The sequence below is a fragment of the Natrix helvetica genome (assembly GCF_964273705.1).
Source record: "Natrix helvetica genome assembly, chromosome: 1".
In the NCBI taxonomy this organism is placed as follows: Eukaryota; Metazoa; Chordata; class Lepidosauria; order Squamata; family Natricidae; genus Natrix; species Natrix helvetica.
In genome coordinates this window covers 43834251-43853633 of record NC_138548.1, presented here as the reverse complement: position 1 = coordinate 43853633, position 19383 = coordinate 43834251, and the positions used below count along the sequence as shown (strand labels likewise).

General features: G+C 42.0%; 1 protein-coding gene across 1 annotated transcript in view; it reads left to right on the top strand.

Annotated features, from left to right (window-relative positions):
• Positions 1–4553: 4553 nt before the first annotated feature.
• Positions 4554–19383, top strand: part of VRK1 (VRK serine/threonine kinase 1) — a 48147-nt gene continuing 33317 nt past the window's right edge. The window contains exons 1-3 of the mRNA XM_081939830.1: positions 4554–4728; positions 8913–9074; positions 12036–12091. Coding sequence (XP_081795956.1) covers positions 8918–9074; positions 12036–12091 — 213 coding nt within the window. The 5' untranslated portion in view covers positions 4554–4728; positions 8913–8917. The remainder of the gene's footprint in view (positions 4729–8912; positions 9075–12035; positions 12092–19383) is intronic.

Here is a 19383-nt window from a genome sequence, read left to right as displayed (position 1 = left end):
CTTGTATTTTAACTTTTTGAATAGGATAACCTGTACCAGTAGGACACCTGTGGATGAGCTTTGCAGGTTTCATGTCTGGCTTATCTGAAAAAAGTAAAATACAAGGACGCCAAGAAACATATTTGGTAATCAGAGAATCAGGAAATAAATGAAATGAACAGTAAGTGAGCAGAATACTTTTATTTACATAGGATATAAATTATTATGGGTAAAAATAGAATAACATAAGATTACCTGCAGACTACATCTGGGTGTGAGGAAAGCAAAGTATTTTGCTTTCTCAGTCAGTCTGGGATAAACAAATTCAAAGATTTCAATAGGATGCACATGGGTGTTCAGTTGTGACATATTCAAGCCACAAGGTTTTAGTTCCTCTAAAACTATGAGGCCACAAACATACGTTGCCACATTTTCACTGCAAGTATTTCACTCTAACTATTGTAGAATTAATTTTGGTAGTTTTCAGATTGCACTTAATGTATATTAATTGTGATTGTATGTGCATTCTACAAAATAAAGTGTTTCTTTAAATAGGTAAATGTAAATCATTTTAACAAAGTTTAAAGTAATACAACAGTACCTCAGGTAACAACTCACAACATACAAACCCATATCAAGAAACTCTCCCATCACCACTGGTCTATTCTGAAGTCTCTCTAGAAAAGCCAAGTTTCAATGACTTTCAGAAAAACAAGTATGGGAGTGAATCTAATCTCAGATGGAATGATGTCAGGCACAGAAAAATCAGGAATCCGGGCAGTTCAAATGAATATATAAGTTTGTTGCATGCTAAAGCTCTGTACAAGAATCTGAGCTACTAATGGTCAATGCAAATTGGTGGTAGATAAAGAATCAAGGGAATTGAAGGTGAGCTGTACTTTAATCTGCTGTGGGCACAAAGGGATTGAGACTGATGATGCATTTGACTCTTCCCTCATGCTCAATCTGGTCATCCTCTATAACAGCGATGGCAAACCTTTTTTGGCTCGCGTGCCATAAGTGGGGGGAGCGCAGGGGGATCGTGTGTGGGCGTGCTGCACCCTTAATGCAATGCGTGACCCCCCAGCATGCATGCGCGCACTACAGATGCTCCCCCCCATTTTTACATGCTTTTTTTGCCCTTCCCAGGCTCCAGAGGCTTCATAGGAGCCTGGGGAGGGCGAAAACAGCCTCCCCCACCCCTCGGACACCCTCCGGAGGCGTCAGGGAAGCCTCCAGACGGTCCCTGAAGCCTTCGGAGCGCTCAAAACGATCCTCCGAGCAAACAGGAAGTGACTTCCGGTTTGCTCAGAGGGTCGTTTTGAGCACTCCAAAGGCGTCTGGGAAGCTCATGAAGCCTCCAGAGGGCCTCTGGGGGGGACGGGGACGGCTCTTTTCGCCCTCCCCAGGCTCCTATAAAGGCTCTGGAGCTTGAGGAGGGCGAAAAATGGATTTAAAAAAGGGTGAATGCAGCTGACCAGCGTGCTCATGCGCGCTGGCCAGCTGACAGGGCAGCGCCTTGCGTGCCCTGACAAATGGCTCCACGTGCCACCTGTGCCATAGGTTCGCCATCACTGACCTATAAATACTTTTCAAAAAAGCAGGCAGTAACAGAAAGGGTTGTCTCTTTCCTGAAGATGTTCTACACATCCTTCTAATTGCTTCATTTCCTTTGGCTTCTCAGTGAACCACTGACCATTCCCACTTCTGAGAGAAGTACATATGAGGACAGGATTAGGCAGCAAGCCTTCTCCATGGTACTCTTTACAACTAATTCCCACAATACTATCAATCTATCTAGTAGGGTGGTATTACTATTATCCTTTTTACCTTTCCTATTTCCTATTCCTTATGACTATAACTTTGTTGCTTGTATCTTATGATTTATATTGTTTTATTTAGTATCCTAGTATGATTTATGTTGATACTTATTTAGTATCCTATGACTATCACTAAATGTTGTATCTTATGATTTATGAGGAATGTATTTTATGATTGTAATAATGATTTATCACTTGTTGCTTGTATGTATACTAAGAGCTTATGCACTGGGGACAAATTCCTTGTGTGTCTAATCACACTTGTCCAATAAATAATTCTAATTCTAATTTTCTTTGTCCAGAGTTGCTCAGGGACCCTTGTTTGGTAGCCTTCTATAAACAACTTCCTCTTTTATTTCCTCAGATGATTAAAGGTGCATCTATCCATAAAATCATAAGTACTGTGTTTACATAATATGCTATTCTTTATGAATAAATCATATTACATCTTAATGTGATAGCATGACTTATACAATATAAGACTAAGATTAAGTTTCCTACAACATAATGAACTACAAACTACTCAATTCTATTTTATCCAGATCAAGAGTGTTGAGCAAATGATGCCAATATTTCCTGTATTGTGCCAAACTACAAATTATTTAATTCCACTTGTTAACCATATTTATACCCCCACCCCCCATCACAAAGGACTCTGGGGGAAATGCAAGTACAAAGATGAAATTATAAAAACAGTACAAAATTCCAAGCCAATATCCAAAATACCAGTATTGTAAATCTCTATCTATTGTAGAATAGAATAGAATAGAATAGAATAGAATAGAATTCTTTATTGGCCAAGTGTGATTGGACACACAAGGTGCTGGTCTTTGGTGCATATGCTCTCAGTGTATATAAAAAGACAAGATACATTCATCAAGAATCATAAGGTACAACACTTAATGATAGTCATAGGGTACAAATAAGCAATCAGGAAACAATCAATATCAATATAAATCGTAAGGATACAAGCAACAAAGTTACAGTCATGCAGTCATAAGTGGGAGGAGATGGGTGATAGGACCGATGAGAAGACTAATAGTAATGGTAATGCAGCCTTAGCGAATAGTGGTGAGGGAATTATTTGTTTAGCAGAGTGATGGCGTTTGGGAAAAAAACTGTTCTTGCGTTTAGTTGTCTTGATGTGCAGTGCTCTATAGCGTTGTTTTGAGAGTAGGAGTTGAAACAATTTATGTCCAGGATGCGAGGGGTCTGTAAATACCTTGCTAGTTTTGTATTGGACAGATGCACATACTTTTCCTGCTTAATCTTGTCTACACATAAACTCCATAGCTCTCTGGCTATTTTTTCATAGATTTTGCACCAAGGCTGTTCAGAGAATATCACCAAGTTTAAATATGAAAATTTGTAAGAGCCTCATCGAAATTCCATGTAGGAACCTTTTATTATAAAATGCAAAATGAGATATTAGAACAACAGAATTTTAAAGACTTTTGTAGTAAACTAAGTCAGGATCATCTTTGCTGAATGACAGTACAGAAAAGCAGTAACTTGTAGTGTGACTGAAAGTTCATAGCAACTCAGTTTAGTTCTAGATACTTTGAAGATACACTACCTTGAAGCATATAGAGTCAGCTGATAGATAAAGGTAAAGGTTCCCCTCGCACATATATCTTAATTGTTCCCAACTCTAGGGGGCGGTGCTCATCTCTGTTTCAAAGCCGAAGATCCAGCGCCATCTAAAGGCATCTCCGTGGTCATGTGGCCGGGATGACTGTACGCCAAAGGCGCATGGAACGCTGATAGATAATATGCTTCAAAGCATATTTGTACTTATAAAAGAGGCCCATTATATCTCTTAGGACCTTTTCCATATTAGGAATCTAAAGTTTTTGTTGACTTCAAAAATAAAATTACAACGCTACTGCCCATCCATGAATAACCCCCCTTAAATTAAGAGGGAATTTAGTTTTGTAAGATGATACAGTGAACTGAATTACCTGATGATCATTAGTACAATCATTATCATGGTTGTTAAAAAGATGTTATATTCCGCTTCTACATCCTAAACTACACTGTATACTATTTTTTAATAAAAATGTTAGTTTAACTGTTAAACCTACAATAAGTCCTCCCACCAAAAACTATTATCTTTGGGGGGAAACAGTAAGAAGGTAAATACAATAAAATCACTTTAAACGAAAAATAATAGATAATTCACCTGCCTGGCAACAGGTCAATGCAATTTTTCTGAACAGTAATAAAAAGCTGCCCTGAATAGAGGTTAGTACAACGAAGATTCCAAGGATAAATTAATGAAAAAAAATCTACATTTCGGTTATTATTACTATAATGTCGTTCACAAGCAAGATTTAGCAAGTGGGGAAACCGAGGTCGCAGCAATACAGAGCGTAAATTGGAAGAACAGTCGAAGTTGTCACGATCAAACGCGATTGAAAGGAATAGGATTTATTTCTGATTGTGCCAAAGAACAAGAATGGGTTAATTCGCGGTCTAAAAAAAGCACGGCGAAGACTACAACTGAAACAAACATATGAAATCAGAATTTATCTTGCTTGCAATAGAAGAAACGCCGGCTTTAGCCCCTTCGGCGGTTCATCTAAGATCAAGCGTCGAGTGGACGGGGCAACCACGGAAACGCCGCTAAATAAAAGCCTTTTTACCCGGGCAGCCCACACGCGACGCCTGCCCATGCGCGCGACGAATAAACGGCGCCAAGCCGAAGCCACGCCCGCTTTTTGGCGCGCGGGAGGCGAGACCGCCCCTCGCTTTGACAGTTGCAGGGACTATATCCCGTTTGGAAAACGGAAGCTCTCTTTGCGCGGCAACTCCGAACTTCCGCCCTCCCGTTTCCGGTGTGGAGTGAGTTTGGTGCGTGACGCAGTCGGGGGTGGTCGCGCTCTTCGCCTGGTGAAGGGACTCGCTAGAGTCCCGTTTGGCTGACGAGGTATGGCCCCGAAGCGCTCTCTTGTTATGGCTCTGGGAGAGGACGAGAATTGCATCCGCTTTTCTCCGCAAAGCAGAGTTTGGGAAGCCATGTGGTGCCCATTTTCTTTGCCCCCAAGGTGGACCTTGTTGTTTCTACCTTCCTCCTCCTAGCCCCCTCTGTAGCCCAACTCTGCTGTTTGGCAGCCTTTTTCAGGAGCCGTTAGCCACAGAAACGCTTTGCGTGTTTCCCTTTTCCGCCCTTAGTTGTGCATGTCGCCGTAAAAAAATAGTCAATTAGCAATATCATTGAGATATCTACGCAGGTGGATTTTTCGGGATTTGGTATGTCTTTCATTGCCTTTTTCTATTGGCTCCGCTTTATTGGACTGGATTAAGTCGATCCAGGACGGGAGATTTAGTAACTGAAAGTAACTCCCCTAAACACTAATTCAGTTTGGCTAGTAGGAGATCTAATGTTACAATTCAAAAGTCCAGATGGAGAAAAACTGCTCCAAACATTTTTGTTTTGACCATATTTAAAAAAATAAATGGTGATCTATTAAAATAAAGGGAGGGGTAGCCTTTGGATGCTAAGGGCAAGGTGAAACATTTTGGGAGAAGTGAGTTAGGTCTACAATACAAGCTGAGCTTTGGGGATGATGAAATCCCACTTGAGGTTAATAACACACTTACTAGTTTTCAACAATCATAGTTTGAAATCTTAGGATTTTTCAGAAGGCCTCTGTGACAGTAGGCTCTCTGAAGTAAAATATAAGCCAAATGTTCCTTTTTAGGTGAGGAGGTAGTATGTGCTCTGTTCAATAGTGTCTTGGGTTTGCCAGAAGGGAGTTGACATAAATAACAGTATGTGATGTATTAGAGAATGAAGGAGGTAAGTTCTACATTTCACAATGTAGAAACAATGTGGTTGAAAACATTTAATAGGAAGGGAACTGTAAAGAAAAAGGGAGAGATGAGAAAAAAAATTACAATAGCAATGAAATTGATAGCCTTATTTTGGACCAGCTAAATAATTGTTAATTTAGTTATTACTAATGATGGTGATCAGAACTGTTTCTTGGTACAAGAAATGCTACACACACACACACACACACACACACACACACAGCTATTTAATTATTAAGATTGCTATTGTTTGTTTACTCCTAAGCCTGCCTCTTGGTATTCACAATCTTAACATTTACCTTTAGAATCATCTGTTAATAACCAGGGCTCTACTGATATCACTTCCTATCACATATGCAAGGAATTCTAGGAAGTTATAGTTGTAGGCTAGGAGTTTCTGGAAGTTACAGGATTGGTGAAAGCTGCACTTGGTCCTTAAATATTCCCCATATCCTCCCTCCCCCAATCTACATACCTACTGCATTGCTGTTTTTTCCAGAGTTATTCATTATCCATTGTATTATTTTCATAAATAAGGCAGCATACATATCCAATACATCTTCCATCTTCCATCTCTTTTTCCCCACTGCAACAACCCTGTGAGGTGGGTTGGGCTACTTTCAAGTGATAAATGGTGGCCCATAGAATATAATTTAAGCTGCTGTGACTTTTCAGTTTGTATTAATTTTTTCTTTGCTAAATTTATTTGCCTCATATCTTGCTGTGGGGCTACTCTTAAGTGGCTTACAACAATAAAACAGAAAAATTGAAAAGAATGTCAAGAAAATAGAAGCAAAATAATGGAACAATAAAATAAAAAGAAAATATGAGAATGCATCAATATGCTAACAAAAAGTCCGGTGGAGAGCAGAGAGCAAAGGGGAGGGAATATGTAATTATGTCACATAACATTCAAATATGAGTAACCTAGTGTAATTGCTAATTTTGTATAAACAAAATAAGCATAGGGAATATGAAAATATGGGAAAAGATGGGGTTCCACCTATTTTTTCTGCTTTTTTGTTAACTCCTAAGCAAGCATTGATAAGTTTACAATGTTTATTTATCAAATTAATGTCATGTCATCTAAATCAGGGGTGTCAAACTCACGTTGTCACAGTGGGACTTTCCCCCCCTTCATTAAACCGGGTGTGGGTGTGGCCAGTGCATGATGCACTTGGCCCGTGGGCCGTGAGTTTTACAGCTCTGATCTAAATGATACTACACTACGTTGGTAAGTTATGTCCGTTTTAGATACAAATAAATGAATAATTTATTACTTATTGTTTGTTGAATAGATTCAAAGCAGAAAGGATAAGGCCACTTTCATCTGGCAGACTTGGCGCCCTCTAGATTCCATTGATTTAAAGAATAACACCTGTCAGGGCCCCACCTTCCCTGTAGCAGTGCTGTCCTGTGGAATGATGGTTTGAAGGGCTCCCACCTTGTTGGTATTTCAAAAGACCATAAAGACCTGGTTCTTTGCCCAGTCCTTTGAAAAGTACAATTGTTACCCCTTTCTTTTCCTTGCTAACATCTAAGTTTCGTTCCTCTGCTCTTTTGTGTTCTCTTTCTGTTTTTATACTGTTCCTTATTTTTAAATTTTTTTAACAATTTGTAAAGTACTGAGAGTTGAAAATCAGGTGGCTTATAAATTTAATATATTAATATAATGTGCACAACAATGTGAAATCAAAGCTGCCAGTTGTGTAGCTGGTGTTGGCCTTCATACACATTAGGTTCTTTTCCAAAACAGGATGTAGTAATATGTTGGTGTAGTATACATGCAGATGTAAGTAGTGTGGCCTTTTGTACTTGGAAATTTTGTCAGTGCCTAGATTTTATATTCTTATATTTTTAGGGATAAATGTATCATCTTCATTAGCTCAAAGAGTTAATTAAGGGGAAGGACTCCCTAACTGTTTTTCAATTTCACCTTTGCAGTGCAAATAGTTAACACCTTCAAATTGCATTACATTTGCTCAGTATTTCTTTGGATATTTGAATGTTTTTTTAAAGTGTCAATATTTAATAAAGGATTGCTGTTGTCCTGTTTTGATTGTGATTGTTTGATTTCATTATGAAATATGGCTACCCACTGCATTTCTGAGGAAATTGTTTAAATATGTAGTGTCTGTGCTGACCTAGGATTGTGAAACTTGAACATTAAATGCAAAAGTGATACAGGAGTTGAAAGTTCCACAAAAAAGTATGGAATGGCAAATGCTTAACATAATGTGATATGACAAAGAAAGTCAATGTATGGCCCTCCAGATATGGTTGAATTCTGCTTTTATCAACCTGTTTAATATAATGGTGAGATAGTGGAAGTATCAATTCAACATCAAGAGGTCTCTGTTGCACAGCTCCTGTTTTTATAGTAATAATGGTTAGTATTGTCATAAATAATATTAAAATATAAACATTAGATTTTTAAATGATGATTCTGCCAAAATTTAAGTCTTGCTCTTTATGATGAGTAATTTTTCATATTTATCAGAGGTGCAAGTATGAAACCTCATCTGCCTGCCTGATTGCATATGATTGAATTGAGACTGTCAGCTATGCTTTGGAAGAGTTGATGGCAATAGTAGGAGTAAAACTAATCACTGACTCAGCTTAAAAAAATTCAACTCAAAAATGGCAAAGTGAAAACAATTATGAGGGAAGACAATTTTTGCTAATTTCCCATTAATTAAATGGCACATCAAAATAAAAACTATTGAAACTATTGAGATTTCTTTTTTCGGAGATTGAAAAAAGAAACTGGACACTACTTTTGTGCTGTACTTCTGTGACATATATCAAAAAATAGGTAAACTGTGGTCATCTAGGTATAGTTGAATGACAATTTTCAGTAACCATAGCCAGAATGAATAATAATGTAATTTAGCAATATCTGGAAGGATACAAACTGTCTATGTTAGTAATGGTTCTGTAGATATGCCCATCTTTTAACATTTAGTTATTATTTGCAGCAATATGAACGATAAGAGAAATTGGTAAAAATATATATTATTTTCAAACTGTAGAGCCTTTTTTACACCTTTGTCAGAGGTGCGAGTATCACGTAGGAAGTAAAATAATACATTTTCATATTTGCATTTTGATCAATTTGTCCTAGAAAAATTCAGTACTAAAATCATCAAAAGTTCCATGATCAGAACTTGTTTGGGATTGATTTTGATTCTTCTGTTTTGTCAAACAGGGTGACAAATGGAAGAAGGCAATAAAGATTTTTTTGATTTAAAAATAAGACAAATTTATCCTATTTCTAATTTATTTTATTGTCTTTAGTGATTATGCCTAATATCAAAAAGCCGACAGGAAAAAGAGGCCCAAGAAAACGGAAACTTGCTGAAGAATTTCCTCCCGGAGAAGTTTTTACTGACCTTTTAAAGAAAAAATGGAAGCTTGGTCCAGTTATAGGCAAAGGTGGTTTTGGCTGTCTGTACCTTGGTAAGAATATTGTCAAGATTGCTAAAATATAGCGGCCAGCATATACCGTATTTTTCGCCTTATAAGACGCACTTTTTTACTCCCAAAAAGAGGGTAAAAATCTGAGTGCGTCTTGTAAGCCGAATGTAGCTACTGGGTCATCTGAAAATGGGGCAGGCAAAGAGGGGGCTGCAGAGATCGTGATGGCTGGAAAGGAGAGAGGTTTCGCTTTCAGAGCTCCCGCTCGGCTGGGCTCCTGAGAGGGCTTAGGCGGTGGTGGTGGTGGCAGCGGCTCCTCACATTGCTGGGGCGCTGCTTTAAGCTGCCCTCCTCCTACAAACGAAAGGTGCCTCAAGGCTTTGGCTCCTGAGACGGGTGCGCTGCCATCCAAAATGCTGGTACCACGATCGCTGCAGCGCCCGCTTTACCTGCCGCTTCTCGGCCAGTTCCAGGTGGCAGAGATCGTAGTAATAGCATTTTGGATGGCAGTGCACCGATCTCAGGAGCCAAAGCCTTTGAATCAAGTTTGATTGTGTCCCATCTAGCGTTCTCCACCCCCAACCCCAAATCTCTCCGGATCCGGAGAGATTTGGGGTTGGGGGATCCGGAGAGATTTGGGGTTGGGTGTGGAGAACGCTAGATGGGACACAATCAAACTTGATTCAAAGGCTTTCACTCCAGAGATCGAAGCCTTTGAATCAAGTTTGATTGTGTCCCATCTAGCGTTCTCCACCCCCAACCCCAAATCTCTCTGGATCCGGAGAGATTTGGGGTTGGGGGTGGAGAACGCTAGATGGGACACAATCAAACTTGATTCAAAGGCTTTCGCTCCTGAGATCGAAGCCTTTGAATCAAGTTTGATTGTGTCCCATCTAGCGTTCTCCACCCCGAACCCCAAATCTCTCCGGATCTGCTTATTGCTATTGCTGCTATTGCGCCCAGCTACTGTATCTCTTTGCTGCATGACAGATCCGGGCGGATTGGGGGTGGGTGGGTGGAGAACGCTAGATTGGGAAGTTAAAAGTTTTAGATGAGCCAGAAGGGAGGTGGAAGGAAGGAAAGAAAAGCAGACACGCTGGAGGGAAAGAGGAAAGAAGGCAAGCAGGCAGGAAGGAGGCAGAAGGAAGGAGGGAAGGATGGAACTGGAAGGGAGGCAGGGAAGGAGGGAGGGAGAAAGGAAGGATAGGAGGATAGGGAAAGAGGAAAGAAGGCAGGCAGGCAGAAGGGAGGGAGGTGCAAGGAAGGAAGGAAGCATAGATAAGCAGGAGGGAAAGAAGGCAGGCAGACAGGAGGAAAGAGGAAGGAGGGAACTGGAAGGGAGGCAGGAAGGAAGGGAAGGAAGAAGGGAGGGTGGAAGGAAGGATAGACAAGAGGGAAAGAGGAAAGAAAGCATCTGAATGTACTAAACACGAGTCTTCAGGGAAAAGATGGATACATTGTGAAAACTCAGCTGTCAGTTGATCTTAATGTTATGAAATGAAAAGTATGCCATTTGCAATTAACTTGGCATAAAATAATTCATTTGCATTTAATTGTTATTGTTCAAAGAATGTTTGGAAAAATGTTCGGCCCTCCAGCATGTTCACTTCATCCAATCTGGCCCTCTTTGAAAAAAGTTTGGACACTCCTGTGTTACATGGTTGACATAAAATTGTTCTTAAACTGCTGTTAACTTTGTACAGTTGATATAAAATATTTTACTATAGTATTTGGTTCAGAATCTTTTTTTTCTAGATTTTCCTCCTTTAAAATTGGGTGCGTCTTATATTCCGGAGCGTCTTATAGGGCGAAAAATACGGTAATTATTTTAGAATGTATTCTTAACACATATACAGAATGGATATATTTTCCTACAGAACAAACATTTTTGTTTCAAAATACTCAACTAATAGAATTGCCTGGAGAACCTCATGACTTTTTGCAGCTTCTCTCTTCCTGTAACAGTAGAAAATGAGTGACCTTAGAAAAGGGACAATAAGACTTTATCTTTTTCCCTTTAAACAATTTGTAGAAAGCTTGCTGTGTTGTTGTATAGCACTCCTCAAGGCTCTCCAGCTCTAGCCAGCTTGCCAATCAATTGACAAGCAGTTGCTGTAGAATGCATGGTTATCATGCTGCGGAAAGGATGTCCACAGGCCAAATAGTGTTCTTGGGATTCTGCCATTCAGCTGATTAGCAGATTGATGAGGGGACTGCGGGGTTGGTGACAGCATCTGGTGAACTGAATAGAAAGTAGTTGGGTGTGCGCGCCTGATTCTATTGCTTATTCTGATTTTCTTCATTGCCTTCATGCTCCCCTTACAAGAAGGGCTGGGCCTTTGTCACAATACTTTTTGTTGGTATTTTATCCAGTGATGCTGTCAGTAGAAGACTCTTCTAACAGAATGGGTTCCCCCTCTTCTTCTATCTTCCCTAGTCTGTTCCAACAGATAAATATAAGAACATGAAATCTTTTTGGAGGGCAAGGTGGATCTTGACTCAGTGCTAATTAAAATATCTGTTATGGTTGTTACTACCATGTTCCTAATAAGGACTTGGTGTTCATAATCTTGTTCTTTAGGAAAGGCTTTGTTGCTTCAATTCACCCACCAAAATCACTGAATGTTTCACTAGTGGGGCATTTTGACGTATTTACATCTGGCAGCACCAGCTGGTTGCTCTTAAAGCAGAATACTATGTGTGATTGACTGTGGTTAGGTTTGGCAAGTTTGTATAGTTTTTAAAAATGGAATGTAGCATTCATTGTTTACATGCAAAATTGAAATATATGTAAAATGTATCAGTTTATATTATTGTATGAGTTTTGTGATATGGAGATTTGTGCAAATAATGCATAAGGCTCCACCATACAATATTGTTAAATATACTCATGAATTTGTATTTGGTTTTCATCCAATTACTCTGTTGGTTATGTAAAAATTGCTGCTGAGATATTAAGATAGTTTTAAATCCAGTTGATAAAAACTACTTATATTTTAACAGCTGATGTTAATTCATCTGAATCAGTTACCAGTGATGCACCCTATGTTATAAAAGTGGTAAGTTTGTTTAATTATTCACTCATTCATTTTTGGTGTGCCTGACTCCAGACTGATTCTAGAGAAAATTTCTTTCTTTTGAAATAGTCTGCATTTGAAAAATAAAATGGAAAAGACAAACTTTTCCACCTGTAGGTTTGTAAAATTCTTGAAAACCCTCAAGCAACTAGTGTTATATGAATTGTTTAGTAGATTAAATTAAACTAGAATGTATTTTAAGCTTTGCTAATATATTTTAATAAAAATAACAAATGCTATTGTCATCTTGCTCAAATAATTTCTAATTTTATTATATTCCTTGGATTGAGTGTTGAATAGTGGAATGACATACGTGCTTTACACTGGTTCCCTTTGAGGTGTTCGGAAATAAAATTTCTGTAAAGTTGGGACACAATCTGGAATCTGACCTGTACCTTGTATATTTCTCATAGTGAGGGGAGGAGTATCCAGGATGGGTTGACCTTGTCCTCTCTTGATTGGACTGAGTCAGATAAGCTCTTTTAGCCACGCCTTGGTCACCAGGCTCCACCCCGTTATCAACTCAGTCCATCAACGGACGGCTGTGTTCATCCTGAGATCCTGAAGAAACTTAAAGGAAAAATTTTAAATTGCTGAAAAAGTGATCGAAATTGCCTCCACGCTGCCTGATCAATCACTAGAGGCTGAGGAAACCCCCAGCGGGGGTAGAAAGCCCATGGAGCAACTGCTAAGGCGGCGCGCAGTCCAGGTCACAGAGCGAGATCCAGGGCACTAAGTGAGGACTCTCACCAAAGACAGGCAAGCGAGCTCCGCAGAGGCCTCTGCACAAGGGTGACGCCCAAGGAGGCTCTAAGGGCGCTGGAGTGCTCCACCGCTCCCCTCAGGGGTTGAGTGATGAACCGCGGCATTTTAAAACGCCCTGGATCACCCACGCTGCAGAGATCGCCAGAGAACAAGGAGAGAGAGAGCCCCCAGCGGCAACGGAACACGCGCGGCAGCCTGCAAAGGCACAAGCCGCTTCCACGTGCTCCAGCAAAGAGGAACTTTTTGAATTTGGAGCCGGGAGCCGTTTTGAAACCACGTGGTCCAAGATGGCGGCCCCCAGCAGCTCAGACGAGGCCAGCAGGAGCCAAGCACTCAGCCCTGCAGCCAGCAACCACCGGAGGCACTGAGGAACCCTTAAAAAGGTTAGAAACCATTTAGGAGGCATCAGCCAAGGGCGGGGGAGGCAAGACAAAGGCCAAAAAGGAAGCATATCTCCACCAAGGAGGCTAAAGAGGCAGGCTGTGGATCCAAACCCCCCAAGCCTAGCTCAAAGTATGAAAGGCAGAAGCACCAATCTTTGGAGCGCATCGGCCACAAGGCCAGCAGCAGGAAGACACCCACCTCCCTGGCCTGGAACCTGAGGAAAGATTACCAGGTTTCTCTTCACCTGGCAGGGCTGCAGAAGGGGACCCCTCCTTCCAGGTGAGGATTCCCTTCAACACCTCGGGCTTTGTCATCCTGTGTTCCGGCAATCTTCTATCACGATTTATGCAAGCCCTATTCAATCCTTTTCTGAGTGCCTGACTAGCCGGAGAAGCCCAGACAGGGCAATGAGGCTCAGATTTCTGCTGAGGCTTTGCCTTTAAAGAAGGTCTTCCCTTTAAGGAAAAACTTTCCCTTTAAGGAAGAGAAAGGAAAGCAGCTGGAGGAGGGGGCGGCAAGTCTCTCAGCAAGTGGCTGTTAACAGCAGGAGGCCACAGGAGAGAGCGCAACAGCTCTTAGTAGCACAAGCCGCTTTTTAAAAGCCCTGACCGGCAGGGCTGTTGTATTTGCTGCGCAGCATCATTTGAAAAGAAGGGGAAGGAGAGTCCCCACGTGGCCCAAGATGGCGGCCTCCTGCAGCTCGGAGGACACAGGCAGGAATCAAGCCCTCGCTTCTAAAACCGGCAGCCCCACTAGAAGGGCAGAAGATCCTCCAATCAGGTTAGAGATTACCCCTGAAGGTCCATCCAAGGGTGGGGGTGGCAAGGCAAAGAGCAAAATGAAGCACACCTCCTCCAGGGTGGCTAAAGAGGCAAGCTCCGGCTCCAAGCTTCCCAAACCTGCCTCTAAATATGAAAGGCAGAGGCATAAAGCCTTAGGGCGCATCTGCCATAAGGCCATCAGCAAGAAGGCTCCCCCTGGTCTGGAGCCTGATGTGATCACAGAGGAGGATCCTTCCCAGCAAGTGAGGATTCCCATTGATACCTCAGGCATCTGGGGCTCTATCCAGGGATGGCAGTCACCCTCACTATGGGGCATCCTCCTCAAGCCTCCCTTCTACCTCTGCAGGCACGGAGGTGGGGCAACCACACGAGGCAGAACAGTATAAAGATGAGGTTATTTTGAGCTCCCCTCAAATAAAAGGGATATTGAAGTTGAATCCCAAACTCTGTTTGCAGTCTGAAATCAGCTGCCGGGATTTCCCCCACCCCTGTTGGAGCAAAGAGGACCATCCCGTTTCAGTGAGAAAGGCTGATTATCTCTCCTGAGATGACGGACTCTGTTGCGTTTAAGAAAAGGGGCCAAGAGTTGCATGAGAAATGCAGCATCTTACCACCTAGCTGATTCAATCTGCTCTGAAAAGCCTGTTTTTGTTCTCTGATACACTGAGAAAGCAGATTCTGCAAAGTTAGAAAAGCATGTTTCCTCTCTCTCCTTGTTTGAAAGCAAGATTGACTTTCTTTCCATCTGATTGAGCTTCAGGGGATCCAGGAATCGCATGATAAAGCAACCCCACCCCTTCCCAACCTTTGTAATCTGATCTGCTGTTGTTAAGGCCTAACAAAGAAAGAGAAACATGATGCAGATTCCAAGCCTTAACTCCTTAAGTGATTGTAAAAGCCTCTTGGAAAGATCTCCATGGAAACGAAACTTGAATGAAAAAGGGGTCAGCTAGCCCAGACCCTACCTCCCAAATCCTTTGAACTTTAATGATAAGTTTTCCTGACAATGAGGGGCAATAAAGACGCCCCAACTATCCCAACATCAGCTTACCTTGTGTGTGCAAAGCCTTCGGGCAGCCAAAGGGCCAAAAGGCAGATGTAGTTCAGCTGAAGAGATTGTTATGCTCTTGTGGATTGATTACTATTGTTTATGAATTATTTGGGAAGGGCTCAACCCCTATAGAAGGTACCAAACTAGCCAGGTCCAAGACGGGTTCCGAGTTCAGGTAAAGGCCCCTTAGGAATTCCAAAATTGGAGAGTGAGCTTGACAAATTTAACCAGCAGAATAGCCTTGGCATCTAGAGCCAAGATGGCATAGGGGTTAGAGTGCAGTACTGCAGGCTACTTCAGCTGACTGCTAGCTGCAGTTTTGCATTTCAAATCTCACTGGCTCAAGATTGACTCAGGCTTCCTTTAACAGCAAGGAAGGTGTCATTACCAATCACTCCAAACAGTAGGCACAAGCAGCGCCCACTAGTGGCTCCTCTACAAACTGCAATCCAGTATTTCAGGCCAACACTTGCAACGCCTAGTGGCCGACAAGTGATGTGCACCTGCATCTACAAAGCATTGCATCGTACCCTAGTGGCCAACACGTGAACTGCGCCTGCATCTCAAAAGCCCTGCAACTCACTCTAGTGGCTGACCAGTGAACTGTGTCCATGTCTACTGAGTTTTGCAATGCCCTCTAGTGGCTGACACGTGAACTGTGCCTACATTTACAAAGTCTGGCAACACACACTAGTGGCTGACCAGTGAACTGCGTCTGCATCTACAAGTTTTGCAATGGACTCTAGTGGCTGACACGTGAATTGCACCTGCATCTACAAAGTCTTGTAACACACCCTAGTGGCCGACAAGTGAATTGAACTCAAATAATTCATAATACATTCAAGAAATGTTCTGAGCTAATCCTAGTCATAGAATCATAGCACCCTTCTAGCCATGGCAAAAGGGTCAGACAGGCCGGTCCCCATGCCTGAACCTACTGCAAACTCAGAATTGGATGTCCAACTATGAGAACGCAGAAGCACCTCAGATAGCCTATGACCTTAGACAGCATTCGCTGAGGGCAGAACATATAGCAGGGGTGGACAACATCAGAGCTGACTGGCTCAGCCGGACCGAGGTGGACAATTCGGAGTGGAAGCTGCAGCCAGCAATCTTTGAGGAGCTGGCAGAGCACTTTGGACGCCCAGAGGTCGACCTATTCGCCACCCTTCTCAACACCCAGCTCCCGAGGTTTTACTCCAGGTACCGGACAGGGGAGGGGGCGGAGGGAGTAGATGCTCTCCGCGGCCCTTGGCCCTGGGAGCTCCTCTATGTCTATCCACCCTTACCCCTGATCCACAGGGTCATACAAAAAATCTTGCAAGAGGGGGCAGAGGTGGTACTGATTGCCCTACACTGGCCCCAAAGGCCTTGGTTTGCCGATCTCGAATCTCTCTTGGTGGAAAGGCCCTGGAGGATCCCCCAGGAGAGGATCTCCCTCAGTCAGGGGTCGCTGGAACACCCAGACCCTCAGTGGCTCCAGTTGACTGCTTGGCGCTTGAGCAGAGCATCCTGAGGGAAGATCACTTCTCCCCTAGGGTTATACAGACTATCCAGGCAGCTCGCAGACCCTCCACGGAGCACATTTACGGCGCTACAGGGTCGGCTTTTTCAACATGGTGCATCTCTGGGGCCACGATCTGGTCCGGGCCACTGTTGCACAAGTTCTGGATTTTCTTCAGGCGGGGCTGGACAGAGGGTTGGCTCCCAACACGATTAGGAGACACGTCTCGGCCATTTCATCGGTACTCCTGTGCGGTAGATCTCAGACACTGACTCGCCATCCGATGGCAGGCGGTTCCTCAAGCTTCAATCTTAAACAGCCCACGGTGAACAGGTACTCTTCCTGGGACTTACACAAGGTGTTGGATGCTCTGACAGGCCCTCCGTTCGAACCATTACGTACTGTCTCTCTGAAGTTCCTGACACTTAAGGTGGCCTTTTTGGTGGCCAACACCTCTGCCAGGAGGTTATCCAAACTGCAGGCTCTATCTATCAGGGAAGATCTCTGCGTGTTCCACCAGGACAGGGTAGTGCTAAGGTTGGACCCCTCCTTCATACCAAAGTGTGTTCTTGCTTCCATTGCTCGCAGGAGCTGATATTGCCCAATTTCTGCTCGGACCCTTCTCACCCATTAGAGAGGAAGTGGCACACCTTGGACGTGAGGAGGGCTCTGACGATTTACCTCAGAAGAACCAGGCTGAACAGGAAATCGGACGCCCCATTTGTTTCCTTCCAGCCGAGGTCCCTGGGGAACAAGGTGACTTCCACCACGATAGGCAGGTGGTTAAGAACCTGTATTGGCACGGGGTCTGCAAACACTGAGCTTTATCACAGCACATTCTACACGAAGCGCAGCCACTTTGGTGGCCTGGGCCATGCGGGCCTCACTATCTGAGATCTGTAGGGCAGTCATGGGGTCTCCCCCCCACCATTCGTGAGGAATTGCAAGTTGGACTCCTTTGCTTCTGAGGAAACCTCATTCGGACGTAGGGTTTTGCAGGCTGTTCACAGGGCGGGGGATACGCCTCACCAAGCATAAGTTTGGGCATATACTCAAATGTGTAATCCTCCCTAGGGACTTGTAGGCTTTGGTACGTCCCATCCTGGATACTCCTCCCCTCACTATGGAGAAAGGGCGTTGGTAATTGCAACTAATTGCAATTATGAGCTATTTTACTTTAGAGATATGTGGTAAAGGAGAAGAATTTATCATTGTACCCTCGTGAATTTTGTGTGTGGAAAATTAGAGTTCTTAAGGAAGGTAAACAGAGACATATAAGACATTTGAAGACGGGTGTGCTATGGAATCTATGAACTGTTAAGGATCATTCTGATCATGATCCTTAACAGTTCATAGATTCCATAGCACACCCAATAGCAGGAATTGGGATCATGCAATCATTTCCATACAGCTAGTAATAGTGCACGCAGGATGCCTCAAAAAAGTTGGGGCATGTCCTGCCCCTGTTTTCCTCTCATCTGCCTTTCATTATCCCATTTATATTCCCATTAACCAATGCGGGTGAATGGATAAATAGGACCATGATTTCCTGGCCCTTCAGTTTTGACATTCTGAATACTGTGATGATATCAGAATAGACTACTGATTTAAAAAGCCAAATTATAGAGTGCATTTTAATGCTTGCAAATATTATTGCTTGATAGTAGCATCAAGTGGACTTGCCTTTTTGTTGTTACTTTTTATCTGCAGTATAGAATTATAGATGCTATTAATTAATTACAATTATGATGTAAAATAATGTATATGTCACATTTTTACTATTAAATATATTGAAAAGTATTACTGCATAGTGATTCATATTGGTGATGTACATGAGGTGATCTGCATGAATGGAAGATGTGACTGATAAATATTTATATGAATCTGTGATTTGTGATATAATTTAGAATTTAAATGTAAGGTGATAAATTATATTTATGCATGAATAGATAGCTTGAAAAAAATATCTCTTGGAAATGGTGACATTTGACACTAGCTATAGATTTATAGAATAGAGTTAACTACAGTGTATGTAGGCATTTAAGTCTATTCTGCATTATGATTACAGTCACTTAAGTCAGGATCATCTGGGAAAGGACTATCACATGGATACTGATTATCCATGAATAAAACTCTTCTAACAGTTCTATAAAACAAAAATAAAACTAATGATTTAGTCTTGTTATAATCATATTTTGATTTAGTTAAAAAATAACACAAATTTCAAAATGAGAAGATCAGGAAAAAAAATTGCATACGCCATGTAAACCAATTCAATTCTCTGGTAGATTGCTTGCTGCTGCATAAATTGGTTTCCATTAATGGCAAGGACAGTGTTCTTTTTTTAAAATAAGAAATGTTCTGATTAAAATACCTATATGTATGGGAAGCACCATAATTAACTATTATATCTCATAATGTAGTTATATAAGAGCCCATGTTTAGTCCCTAATTGAGAAGAACTCAATCTGAGATCCTGGAAAGTTGTTGATAGGCAGAATAGAATGCACAGTGCTAGATGGGCTACTAGCTTGACTTGGTATGAGACAACTAGGTTAATATATGTCCTATTTTGGATACTGAAAATGAGAGTGTTTGGTGAATCATATTGACAGGAACAAAGCAACAAGGCCACCTCTTGCTCCATAAAGTTTTTTATGGCTGCCTCAAAGTCTTTTCCAAGTTGTCTCTCCATATATGTGCCTAGACCGTTGCTTTATTTAATTTACTGTACTTGCAGAAGTATGCATACAACCCTGGAATGTTCATAGAGCAATAGTGGTAAGCT